A 14,001-nucleotide genomic window follows, 5' to 3' on the forward strand; every position below is an offset into this window, starting at 1 on the left:
TGATGTACTTCTTGTGAAAGGGCTTAAACATAACCTCCTAAGCATTAGTCAATTGTGCGATAGGGGTTATGAAGTCAAATTCACACCACACGATTGCACTGTATCACTCACAACTGACAAAACCATTAGTTTCAAAGGTTATAGAAGTGAAAATGTTTACAAGGTCGATTTAAAGATTTCATCTTTTTCAAAAATAAAAAGCCTTGTAACATTAAATGTTGATGACAACATTCTTTGGCATAGACGACTTGGTCATGTTGGGATGAGCACCATAGAAAAACTTTTAAAACTTGACCTAGTTTCCGGAATGCCAAAGCTGAATTTAAAATTAGATTCTTTTTGTGATGCTTGTCAACTTGGTAAACACACAAAGGAATCTTTCAAAAATAAAAATTTTGTATCCACTTCTATGCCCCTTGAATTACTTCACCTAGATTTATGTGGTCCCTCGAGGACAACTAGTCTAGGAGGAAAATCTTATGCTTTTGTCATTGTTGATGATTTTTCACGTTTTACTTGGACATTGTTTTTAGCCCACAAAAATGATGCCTTTGATCATTTCAAAATTTTTGTCAAAAAGGTTGAAAATGAGAAAAATCTTTTGATCAAACAAATCCGTAGTGACCACGGAACGGAATTTCAAAATGAAAATTTTTCAATTTTTTGTCAAAGCAAAGGCATTGGTCACAACTTTTCTTGTCCTAGAACTCCTCAACAAAACGGTGTCGTTGAGAGGAAGAATAGGACCCTAGTAGAGATTGCAAGGACCATGCTATGTGAGCATTCTCTACCAAAATATTTTTGGGCTGAAGCAATGAGTTCTGCTTGTTACATCATCAATCGCGTATCAATAAGGCCAATTCTCAAGAAAACTCCATACGAACTATGGAGAGGGAGAAAGCCTAACATTTCTTACTTCCGCGCTTTTGGATCAAAATGCTTCATCCACAACAATGGTAAGGACAACCTGGGTAAGTTCGATGCTAAATCGGACAAAGGTATCTTTCTTGGTTACTCTACTTCTAGCAAAGCATATAGAGTCTTTAATAAACGTACTTTACTAGTTGAAGAATCTATTCATGTCATATTTGATGAAACTAACCCTTGCTTGCCTAGAACTGTTGTTTCTGATGATGATGATATAGATATCCTTGGCGAAAAGTTGGAGTCCACAAGCCTAGATGATGTTCCTAAAGATCAAGAGGACGCACCTCTTCCGAAGGAGTGGACTACACACAAGGATCATCCCATGGACCTCATCATTGGTAGCCCATCGAAGGGAGTATCTACTCGCTCTTCTAATATGTGCAATTATCTTGCTTTTCTTTCTCACATAGAGCCTAAGAACATAGAAGAAGCTTTACTTGATGATTCTTGGATTATTGCTATGCAAGATGAACTAAATGAATTTAGAAGGAATAAAGTTTGGAATCTTGTACCTAGACCCACTGATAGACCTGTCATAGGAACTAAATGGGTATTTAGGAACAAGTTAGATGAGCATGGTACAATCACTAGAAATAAAGCTAGGCTAGTAGCTAAAGGATATAGTCAAGAAGAGGGAATTGATTATGATGAGACTTATGCCCCTGTTGCTAGACTAGAATCCATTCGCATGCTACTTGCTTTTGCTTGCTCTAGAGACTTTAAATTGTTTCAAATGGATGTTAAAAGTGCTTTTCTTAATGGTGATTTGAAAGAAGAAGTGTATGTTGAGCAACCTATTGGTTTTGAAGATGTGCACTTATCTGATTATGTGTATAAACTTGATAAGGCTTTGTATGGTTTGAAACAAGCTCCTAGAGCTTGGTATGAGAAATTATCTACCTTTTTGCTGTCTAATGGTTTTTGTAGAGGTAAAGTTGATATTACCTTATTTACCTTGACTAAAAATAATGATTTGCTGATAGTACAAATATATGTAGATGATATTATTTTTGGTGCTACTAATGAACACTTGTGTAGAGATTTTTCTAAGCTTATGCAGGATCACTTTGAGATGAGCATGATGGGCGAACTCAACTACTTCCTTGGTCTCCAAATCAAGCAATGCAAGGATGGTTTCTTTGTCAACCAAGGAAAGTACATCAAGGAGATGCTAAAAAAGTTTGGGATGGAGTCTTCCAAAGCCTCATCCACACCTATGAGCACGACAGTCAGACTCGACAAAGATGAGGGAGGTAAACCTGTTGACCAAAAGTTATTTCGTAGCATGATTGGCTCCCTACTCTATGCGACTGCTAGTAGACCTGACATTATGTTTAGTGTTTGCTTGTGTGCACGATTTCAATCATGTCCAAAGGAATCACACTTATTCGCCTTAAAACGCATTTTCAAATATCTTTCAAATACTCCAAATCTCGGATTATGGTATTCTAAGAACTCATTTTTCGATTTAAAAGCTTACTGTGATGCCGACTTTGGAGGATATAAGGTGGATAGAAAGAGCACTAGTGGAACTTGTTTCTTTTTGGGAAATTGCTTGGTGTCATGGTTTTCTAAAAAGCAAAACTGTGTTGCACTTTCAACGACCGAGGCCGAGTATATGGCTGCCGGTAGTTGTTGTGCACAAATTCTTTGGATGAAGTATCAATTACTCGACTATGGTGTTACTTTTTCAAAAATTCCAATCTTTTGTGATAATACAAGCACCATATGTCTAACAAAGAATCCAGTTCAACATTCTCGTACTAAACATATTGACATTCGACATCATTTCATTCGTGATCACATTGAGCAAAATGATGTTGAACTTCACTATGTTGACACCAAGAATCAAATTGCTGATATTTTTACAAAACCACTAGATGAATCTACTTTTACTCGTTTGCGTGGTGAACTTGGCATGATTGAGTTGTAAACACTAGTCTAATACTCTCGTACATATTTGTTAAATTGAGGGGGAGTATTATTAATGTGAGCATTATAATGTCGGATAATACAAATTAATTGTATTTATCCATAATTATGGCTCAACATTCATTTATGTGCTAAATATTTTAAATTTTAGGTGTTCCTCATCTTGGCCACTTCGGAATCACCGTTCTTTTTCGGATGCTTCGTTTCCCTTCGGATCCACCGAACGTGTTCGGATCGTCCGAACCTGACCATAGGTTCCAGAACCTCCGATTCCCTCTTCGGACCATCCGAACAAACATCGGATCGTCCGAACTCCTTCCGATGTCATTTAATGTTCGCGCCTTCCCATGCCTGATTGTCAGACTTCGGACCCTCCGTTTAAGCTTCGTAGCCTCCGTTCTAGGATCGGATCGTCCGAGTATTAATCGGATCGTCCGAACCTCCTGCCAGCTAACCGTTCCGTTCACATTCCGGACCTTCCGAACTCATGTTCGGACCGTCCGAACATGGCCTATAAATAGGCGTTCGGATCCTCTGATTTATTTGCCAATTCACATCTTCTTTCTTTCCCCACACAAAACACTCACTACTCACTATGCCTCCGCGCCGTAACGTAGTTGGCCGAAATGTTCGCCCTCGTCACGGTGCCTTTCACCATGATCTTACCCAACCACCCAACCCTCGTCCTACCCCACCTGAATTCGAAACCCGTAACATTCTGCCTGGTCGTACCCTTCACACCGATTACCTTCGTGCAAATTTCTTTACGTTGATTACTCTTATTGAGTCTCAACGTTGGGGAAACTTTTTCCTACCTTCCGTACCCGATCTTATCTACCCTTCTCTCATACATCAGTTCTATGCGAACTTTTCCTTAGTTCTTGGTGGTGATGACACTCGTGTTGTTACCATTGTTCAGGGTCGGTTCATTTCTTTTTCTACCGCCGACCTCTCCACTTGGTTCGATCTTCCTCGAGACGGACCGAGTGAGTTCTTTTCTCAGTCTTGGACTGAGAATGACCCTACTTTTGATCGAGTCACTGCCTTGACCACCATCTTCGGTCGTCCGCCTACTCCTGCCGATGACCGTCCTCATGCGAAGGACCTTTCTCCTCAGCTTCAGCTTGTTCTGAAGCTCATCACTTCTTCTATTGTTCCTCGCAGTGGAGACCTCTCCACTTGCAAATATCTCGATCTGTACATTCTCTATTATTTAGTCTCCCAGCGTCCTTTTAACCTTCCCCGTTTTCTTATGTACGCCATGGAGTACGCGGCTTCTTCTACTCGCGTCTCTTTTCCATTTGGCCGGTTCATTAACCGGATTCTAGCCCATTTGGGCATTGACTTTACAGATGAAGAATCCTTATCTATTTCTCCTCGCGAGACTATCGACCATGATACTGTTGTTAAGATGGGACTCTCTTGGAATCCCGTCTTATCCTCTTGGGTCATCGACAAGGATCGCATCTTTGCGTCCTATCGTCCGACCGAACACTTTCATGTTCCCTTCGGTCTCCTTCCTCCTCACGTTCAGACGAGAGGATTTCCCGCTGGTCCCCCTACTACGGGTACCACTCCTACCCCTTCGGTTGATATTCCCTCTTCATCCCATCAGCGTGTTCCCGACCCTATTAGCACTCCTTTGATGACCATGGATGACCTTCCTCATGGCTTCACTCCGCCTGCTCCCTCTGGACCCTACGATCGGATTTTCGAGTATCTCGAGCGATTGGAGACTCGTTTCGACACTCGTTTTTCTCTTTTAGAGTCTACCTTAGAGCGCCATCATACCGAGACTTCTTCGCGTCTGGATTCCATCGAGGCTGAGATGAGGAGACATAGAGAGTCGCGGGATGCGGATTCTTAGATTATGTTTTTTGTTATTTTTGTTTATTTTATCTTTATGCATCATTGTATAAAAGACTTGCATTTATTAGTGGATATTTTACCTGTTTATTTGTCTCTCTTTATGCTTATGTCTTTTTGCTTATCACAAAAAGGGGGAGAATTTATTTGGTTAAAATTGCTATTAATTGGTTATTAAATTCGCCTTAATTCAACCTCTTAGACTTGTTATTTGATTAAGGGGGAGTTATTTAATAACCATTTCGATTATGTTGATTATTGTTATCTCAATTTTTAACCAAGTTTTGTGATCATCAAAAAGGGGGAGATTGTTACGCCTTAAACGCATACAAATCTCGAGGATGAGATTAATGTTTTTAATGCTGTAACATATCCCAAAGTTTTTGTTTTGATGATACCAAAACTTGGATTAAAAATGTACTAATGTTTTATATTGAGGCATGCAGGAAATTAAGAACAGGTTACGTTCGGAAGATCCGACATTCGGTTCGGACGGTCCGAAATTGTGCAATTCAGAAGCAAAATAGAAGCTGTTCGGAAGCTGCGAAGAGAGCGTTCGGACGTTCCGAAGACGTGATCGGACGTTCCGAACACAAGCAATCAAATCACTTCAATGCGGAGACAAATTGATATGACTGATTGATCGAGTAAGATTTCGGACGCTACGAAGACATTTCGGACGCTACGAAGTGTTGAAGATTTCAAATCTCCGGAAACGCGGGAATGTTCGGACGGTACGAACTGGAGTTCGGACCTTCCGAAGCTGTGCATAGACGGTCTGAAAGAACTGTTCGGAAGCAACGAAGTGTGATCGGTTCCTCCGAAGCATATGTTCGGACCCTACGAAGTCAAGAACGGACGATCCGAAGTCATCCCAAAATTACGGAAATTGATTTCAATCACATCGGACGTTCCGAAGCATAAACAGAAGATCCGAACCTTGGCGTCCAAGACTAGTATAAATAGGCCTTTGAGGATGCATTTTTAAAATCATCCCACTCCACTCTCTTGTTTCTTACAAAGCTTTCTACTATCTCTTGTGTGCGTTGATTAAAAGAGTTGTAATATCAAAAGAGTTGTAGAAAAAGAGTGAAAGTAATACTCTCGAGTGGGTTGTAAAGTTCGTGGCTATCCTTGGAGCCCTCAAGGCCAAGTAGACGCATCGAGGCGTGGTTGTAAAAGCTAGCTTGGAGCTCCTAAAGCCAAGTCGATATAGTGATACCTCGATCCTCATCGAGAAGGGGAGACGTAGACGATTCTTCGTCGAACTTCCATAAACATCTCTATCCCTCTTTACTTTACGCATTTACTTTACTACGCATTTATTTTACGCACTTACTTTACGCATTCATTTTATTTGTGATTGTCCCTCAAGTCTTCCGCTTGCAATTTTTGCAAACTCGTTTTAAAAACGCTAAAGGGCCTAAAAGAACCTATTCACCCCCCCTTTAGGTTCTTCATTATATGACATATCGGGTTCAGAATCACTCCTAAAATTGTCATCATTAGTGGCCACATCCGGACAACGAGCACTTGTATCTAATGTTGTATTTGGCTAATATGGAGCATGATTTTGTTCCGACGAGACATTGATATATTGATCCCAAGACCCATTTACATTATCGAAATTTATATTACTGAGTCCTTCAGTATCCTGGCAAACATAAGATTCTAGATCCTCGAAACCACCATATGTAGAAGTACCGAGTTGGCTATTGAACCCTGAATCAGATGCATGTGGAACGTAGGATTCAGGATCATCAAATCCAACATGATGCTCAATTGAATTTGCTTCCACGTATAAATGCAACATATGCATATTGTCACATTGCATTATAAACTGTAAAGCATCATCAACGAGATTGACTTGAATTTCATGCCAGGTTGATCTCTCCATGAATGAATATTTGGTTGATAACTTCAAAGAAAAATTTGTTGGATCGATTCCTAACATTTTATGCACAACTCCAACAAATTTATAGATCGTAATACTCGTATCGGTCTAACAAATGAAATAATATATTCAACCGATCCTTTATCGATAAGTACATGACCACCAAAACATAAAAGTACATCGATGTTAGACATTTTGCCGATGAATTTGAGAGAAATTTTATGCAGAATGAAAGAGAAAAATTATAACTCATTCATCGAAGTTCACAACATTATATAGAAAGAAATTACTGAACTCATTCATTGAAGTTCAGAATTCACAAGATTCAATTATTGAAGGAAATTTAGAAATCACGTGAAGATTTCAGAAAATTATTGAGAGAATAACCAATAGAAACTACGAATATGTGGGAAAAAGGTAAAATATTATTGAGTGTCTGTGCCAGCGTGAAGCGTTTTAAGCAGAGACAAGGCTCCACGTTGGAGCATCTGTGCTTACCATGGAGCATCGTCCGTGCTTACGAAGCAAGGATAATGCTCCCGTGGAGTTTAAATTCGTGCTTCATAAGCACGGATTGCCGTATATGTGAAAATAATTTTTTTAAAATAATTTTTGAAATAATTTTTTTAAATTAATTATAAAAATAACCCATAGTTAGATGATATTTAAGCCAAGTTTGTAACAATTTTACACACAATTTTGTATTGTATTTTCATGAGAAATATTTTTCCTTCTGTTATCAATGAATCACTTTGGATTCTTCAGCAGAACACTAGATCTTAACATATTTCAAGAGTGCGCACACTACCAAAAACCACATATATGTATAGGAGCTTCTTTTTATTATTATGCTATATATATATATACACTAAAATTAAGGTATATATATATATATACACTAAAATTAAGGTATAAATTAGAGTGGGAATAAATTCGTTGATGACTAGACACGAAGCTCTCCGACCTCAAATATCCAAAATGCGTGGATGGCCCTCTATTGTTATATACCAACAAAAAGAATGGCTATAATTTTTTACGCCATAGAAACATTTGACCTACAAAAAACATACGAAGAGAAAATTAGATAAACTTGGTACGAATAGTAGAGGTGTACGAGAATTATGGTTATTGCGGCAAAATAATGATAGAGAGAAGACAATGCTTCACAATTTTCTCTCTTTTATTACAAGAAATCAATCGTTATGCGACCAAGAAACCCTCATCCATCTCGTTCCAACAAGTTAATCCCATATTTGGCATTCATTGTGTTCTCTGCCATCTTTGTTTTCAAGGTATATAACTAATTCAGCTCCCTTTTTCAATACATACATATATATATACACACATATATGATAATTCACATCAAAAGTGTGCGAAAATTCTTTTTATTATTCATTTCAGGTGGACGTTATTATTTCTCAAACGATTTTTGCAGCCAAACGCAATCAAGAAATTAGTACGAGGTACTTGATTTTCGTTACTACTTTCTTGGCAATTTATGAGGGATTGTCTGAAAATGATTTTGTGACAGTCAAAGTATTGTTGTTAAAAATGGTACGTTTTATCAACAATTCATCATCTCGTGGGGTGAAAGCCATACCCAGATACTGGAAGATGGCGAGCTTCTTACCCTGTCCCTCGACAAATCATCCGGTGCCGGCTTCGAATCCAAACGAGAAATACTCTTTGGAAAGGTCGAAATGCAAATCAAGCTCATCCCTGGAAATTCCGCTGGCACCATCACAACCTTTTATGTAAGATTTATTACCAAAAAAAAAGATTAAACTATCTATTCATCATCATCTAATTATGCGCATTACTTGAATATATAATCATTCATTTTAAATCCTTAGTTGTCTTCAGAAGGAGATCATCATGATGAGATAGATTTCGAATTTATTGGAAACTCAAGTGGCAATCCGTACACAGTTCACACAAATGTATTCAGTCAAGGCAAAGGCGAAAGAGAGAACCAGTTTTTCTTATGGTTTGATCCAACCGAAGATTTCCATACTTATACAATTATATGGAACCCAAAATGCATTGTGTAAGTTTCTTCTTTTAATTTTCTAATTTATCAATCGAGTTTCTTCAGTTGAAGCTTTGCAAAGTGCAAACTGGTCAAGTCGATCTCCAGTTATAATGACATATATATATTGATGAAACCATCCTTAATTTTCATGTCATCAGTGGTAAAAATCTTTAACAAATGAAAAAATCACATAGTAAACTAATAATCGACGTTATATTTGAGGATTAATAGTTCTCACGCAGTACTCGCACTCCACATGATTTAAGAAATATTTATGGAAAATACATTATTTTCAGCTTCTTGATCGACAACATGCCGATAAGAGAATTCAGAAATGTGGAGAGATTAGGCGTACCATACCCTAAAGACCAACCGATGCGAGTGTATTCGAGCCTTTGGAATGCGGACGAATGGGCTACACAACACGGCAGGGTTAAAACCAACTGGACTCTAGCTCCTTTCATAGCTTCCTACCGAAACTTTTCTGCAGATGGGTGCATTTGGTCTTATAGAACTCGAAGTACTACGTGTAATGAGACCGATTTTTTGACGAATCAATGGCTGAAAATGGAGTTGGATCGAAGAAGTAGGGTGAGGATGAAGAGATTGCAGAGAGATCATATGGTTTATGATTATTGTACAGATAAATGGAGGTTTCGTAGAGGCCCTGGTAAGGAATGCAGAATTAACTAGGTAAATTAAATACTCTTTTTCGAGTGTTTTTTTTAAAAAAAAAATTAGAAACTAGTTGTTGTAGCATGCATGCATGCGAATGAGTTTTTTTTTTTTTTTATGTTGAAAATATTTAATTTACTAATTATGTATTTTAGAATTGTAAAACTTCATAAAACAGACTTTGTTGGAATTTGGACGATAATGTGAACTGCGAAGGATTAAAGCTTCCGGTGAATTGTTTTCCAATCTGAAAGACATAAAGTTGAGAAATTAGGTCTTGCTATAATTCCGATCTCGAAAATTATTTGTGATTTACTTACAATTGATTTCTATTGTTCCTGTATTTGTTATACAAGTATTTTTATATCTTATGTTCGCATGGTATTCCACACGTTTGACATGTGATGAATGACGGAATATATTTGATGAATGTTATCTATAATTTTAGGTGAAGTATTTGTGCATTAATCGAACTTTTACCTTTTGTTTTTACGAGATAACATTGATGTGATCATTTGAAAATAATTATTTAGGCCGTAACTTGTACATTTTTCATCTTTGATCGTCTTATAAGCAGGGACGGGGACATAATCATGAATTTTTTGCTTGGCGGGCAAAACTGGTATTACCTTAATATATTGAAAAAAAATGCACAAAAAGTATAAATAAAATATGTTAAAATTCTATTTAAGTCGTACTCTACATTCTTCGTAATATCAAACTTATCGAATCTATATCAATACTTAGAACAATTACACTCACAATTTTTTGCCTTGCAGATAACGACCATCTAACTTATGAACATCGATATCATTACTTTCACAAAACTCCACAACACTCCAAAGTTAACTCTCCCATCTATCCTCTCGCATCTCTTGAAGAACCAACTCAGTAGTAGAATCTAAATTCATGGCGTTCAAAATTTCTATATTTCTCTTTGCAATGCTTGACACAACATAACTAATAATCCCAAAACTTCGTGCAACAACAAAATGTAAACAAATTCAAATTACTTTATTTCTAAGTACAAACCTTTAGCTTTTTCACGAGTATTATCATTTAAACCTCCATTAATAATATATCCAAGAAGCGTACATATTGAACCACACAAATCAATCAATCTCTAAACATAGTAAAAATGTGAACTCTGAAAGTTCTGTTCCCACAGTGTGAGAGAGACGAGGCTGATTGTTCTGTGTATCAGAATGTAGGTGTTGTAACACCCACGACAACATGCAGCGGAAATTATAGTTTAACACACTAGCACGCAACTTGAATGATAACAATACGAGATATGAATTATGCACAAGTATAAAATACTTGTGCGGTGCCTCAGGGCAAAATAATTCACTAGAAAAACTTGTAAGTTTACAAAAACCAATACTAGTGAGAGAATAAAAAAACTCCCTTATTGTGGGGACCCAGACGCTAATCAAGTTCTTAATCATAATTGGGAATAATCAATCAATTAAAAACAGGGTCTAAATTTTTTTTTTTAAATGCGGAACGTAGTGAAATCAAGCTAATATACATATCAGTATATAATACAATACAAGTCCTGTACTGCATGCATTCAAAATCAACTAAGGTTTAACAACTAATGTCAAGTGTCCAACCCTATCTCTAATCCAAGTCTGGAGCCTCCACTCTAATCACGATCTCTCCTCATCTCCTGGACCCTGATCCTGTCCCACCTGTTGTCATGTACACATACAGACAAGACAACAGCCGGATAACTCCGGTGAGAATAAATCCCAGTATAAATCAACGAAACATGCAATCATATAAACAAATATACAGCATGTAATCAGGTAACAGTAATATGTATCCAAATCTGAAACATAATTACAATTCTATAATTCAGACTAGACTCAATCCTAGTCTAGGGATCTCGGTTTCCAAATGTGGTATTCCTATATCGAATTCCGTAATAGAAGGAATTCTTGATCCTATTACTCGATATAACCAAATATGGTATTCCTATATCGAATTCCGTAATAGAAGAATTCCAATCCTAATTACTCGATATAACCAACATCCGGAGTCCTGACCTATCCGTCATGGACTGTAGCTCTATCGCTAATATCGTTATCTTGAGACATCGTGCAATGTTCCCGTGGCGATTCCACCACTATCAGGAACTTCTGTCACAAGATTACTCCTCTGATACCTGCTATCTATAATCAAGAAAACAAGTACATCAATCAAATCAATGCAAATATCAATGCAATAAAGTAACGTATGTGATTTAGGGAAACTCAAGTCTAATCCGACTCAAGTCGATCTCCCAATACCACACTAAGGTGGTTTCTAGCTCAGTCGAAATCCTGAACTCACAATCTGTCTGGCAATGACAATATCAATAATCTCATGTTAATATACCTTTCAAATCAATAACAATCTGATCAATCTTGATTTAATTCAAAATCAACGGCATAACGGTACAATCTCAGTATCCCCTTCAATACCACATCAACAGATAACAGTTACAATCCATAACCCATATTCAATACAATTCGTAATCCAATCACAATTCAAATCTGTCTGGTATAAATCAATATACCCTAAAAATTCATAACAATTCCATAATCAGTCCGTTTCTTAGTCTGACTTCGATTCTACAATGTCGAACATGTCAAGAACAACATATATGAGTTCCATTCAATTCTGACAATATCATAATTCTAAAACATGTCAAAACGTAGTAAAACTTACGTCCAGTTGTAGCCTACGTTGCCAGGAACTCAATACCGAAGTCGGATTCAAAATCAGACGGACGGATTTCTCGCAAAAGGCGTAAGGATTTTCAACACAATTCCTCAGAACTTTTTCTCGATTTTTGGCTGAATGATTTCGAAGGGATAAACGTTATATATATATATATATATATATACCCTACTGGAATTGCACCGCGGGTGCGGTGTATTCCTGAGCGCGGGTGCGGTGTTGCTTTGGCAACACATGCTGAAATTCAAAATAAATAGCCGCACATTCTCTTAAATCGTGTCTCAGTTGGCCCCTTCGTAATCACGTTAGATTATAAGTCAATAATCCTTGATTAACCGTGATTAATTCTCGGGCATTACACTTATTCAGGCGAGTAACACATTGCATCCTAAATCTCTAACAAACCGTATAACCAAAATACATAGGATGCATCAACTGAGAAGTGAAAAAGTCTTCAAAAATCAACGCACTAATCAAAACAGTGATTAGGTGTTGTCTTCAAATGTGGTCAGCACTTCACAGCAACTCTTTATCAACGACGCGAGGTTGCTACAATCAGAAAACCTTTCTTCGTCCCAAAAATACGTCTGTATCTCCCTTCCCCTTTTTTACTATCTCATCTTCTCTCCTCCTTTTTGTTAAACATAGAAAAAGCAATTTCATAAGGAAACAAACTCTTAATCATATCTTAAAGATTATATCATATCTTAAGGATATTATTAACTCATATCTTGAAGATATTATTAGTCATATAAGTCTACACGAGATCATAGTCTAGAAAGGCAAAAATTATAAAAGATATTTTTTAGAAAAAGGAAGAATTCAAAAGGAAATATATCAAGGAATAAAATTCCTTTCAATCTCCCCATTTTTTGCCTTTCTGGACAAAACAACCCAAAAATGATATTAGGCTGAACTCCCCCTGAGTTAGTAAGTCAGTGACTCGGCCATCTTTAGTTGACTCCCCATGAATCAGCAAACACAGTAAATGTTGTATGTTAGATGTGACAACACTCAGAGCACAACATTCAAGCAGTTACTCAAGAATCATAACATTAAACAAACTAAGATCAGATGAATCAGCTTACAGTACTACAAACCAAAGTAATAAGAGAAACACTTAAAGCATAAACTCAAGCATAATCAATCAAAATCTTAGTCACTTTCATTCTCCTGCATTGTCAGCCATTTGTGTTCCACTGGTTCCGGCTGCATCATCTTCTCCCCCTTTTTGTCCAGAATGGATACTAGCAGCAAGTAGAAGCTCATAATCTGACACTTGATTTTCATAATGATCAATGGTCTGCTTGGCATTAGCAATCTATTGTCGACCATAGGCAATCTGAGCTCGAATGTAGGAATAACATAACCAGGAGGAGGTGTAGGTGGTAGACTAGTAGTGTCAGGTAGAGGCTCAGATGTATCAGTAGTGTCAGGCAGAGGCTCAGATGTTGTGTCACCAGTGTGGCCAACATCCGAAGCAACACTCGAACTCAGCCAGGGCAGATCGATCTTTCTGTTGCCCTTAAAATAGACAGGAAAAATCTTCAGAGTTCCTCCGACAGGACAGAGTTCTTCATCAATATCCGTGATGAAACCTTGAGATTCCATGATTCCATAAATGAGGGAAGGGTAAGGAAGCTTGGTTTGCTTGAAGTCTCCTTCAGCATATTGCAAGGCTGTCTGGAACACCAGCTTCCCGAAGTTGAAGGCACGTCCAGTACCAATAGAAAATAGCACCAGGGCCTGAGATCGAGTCACCGTAGTAGAGTTGGTTGACGGTGTCCAGTTCCATATGAAATTTTTTTGGAGCACAGTGAAGAAGGAGGTGAGATTGGCAGCGCTCAACTTCTTGGGATGATCAGGGAATACTTGGATCACACCTCCAGTAAGCACAGAGGTTACATCATGTATGTCCAGATCTTCTTCAAACTCTTCAATATCAGGA

General features: G+C 37.7%; 1 protein-coding gene across 1 annotated transcript; it reads left to right on the forward strand.

The window, feature by feature from the left end:
* Nucleotides 1–7,545: 7,545 nt before the first annotated feature.
* On the forward strand, nucleotides 7,546–9,560 carry LOC140837889 (xyloglucan endotransglucosylase protein 7-like). Its single transcript, XM_073203970.1, has 5 exons — nucleotides 7,546–7,911; nucleotides 8,021–8,082; nucleotides 8,151–8,373; nucleotides 8,473–8,666; nucleotides 8,948–9,560. Exons 1-5 carry the CDS (start codon nucleotides 7,822–7,824, stop codon nucleotides 9,342–9,344), a joined length of 966 nt encoding a protein of 321 aa, XP_073060071.1. The 5' UTR covers nucleotides 7,546–7,821; the 3' UTR covers nucleotides 9,345–9,560.
* The last annotated feature ends 4,441 nt before the right edge of the window (nucleotides 9,561–14,001 follow it).

The sequence above is a fragment of the Primulina eburnea genome, chromosome 8, assembly GCF_022965805.1.
Source record: "Primulina eburnea isolate SZY01 chromosome 8, ASM2296580v1, whole genome shotgun sequence".
Taxonomy (NCBI): Eukaryota; Viridiplantae; Streptophyta; class Magnoliopsida; order Lamiales; family Gesneriaceae; genus Primulina; species Primulina eburnea.

Bases quoted from the DNA above. Each gene is read 5' to 3' on its own strand.
- LOC140837889 (XM_073203970.1), top strand. From the start codon at position 7,822: ATGCGACCAAGAAACCCTCATCCATCTCGTTCCAACAAGTTAATCCCA. The intron at 7,912-8,020 runs GTATATAACTAA...TATTCATTTCAG, and splicing joins CTGCCATCTTTGTTTTCAAG to GTGGACGTTATTATTTCTCA. The intron at 8,667-8,947 runs GTAAGTTTCTTC...CATTATTTTCAG, and splicing joins TGGAACCCAAAATGCATTGT to CTTCTTGATCGACAACATGC.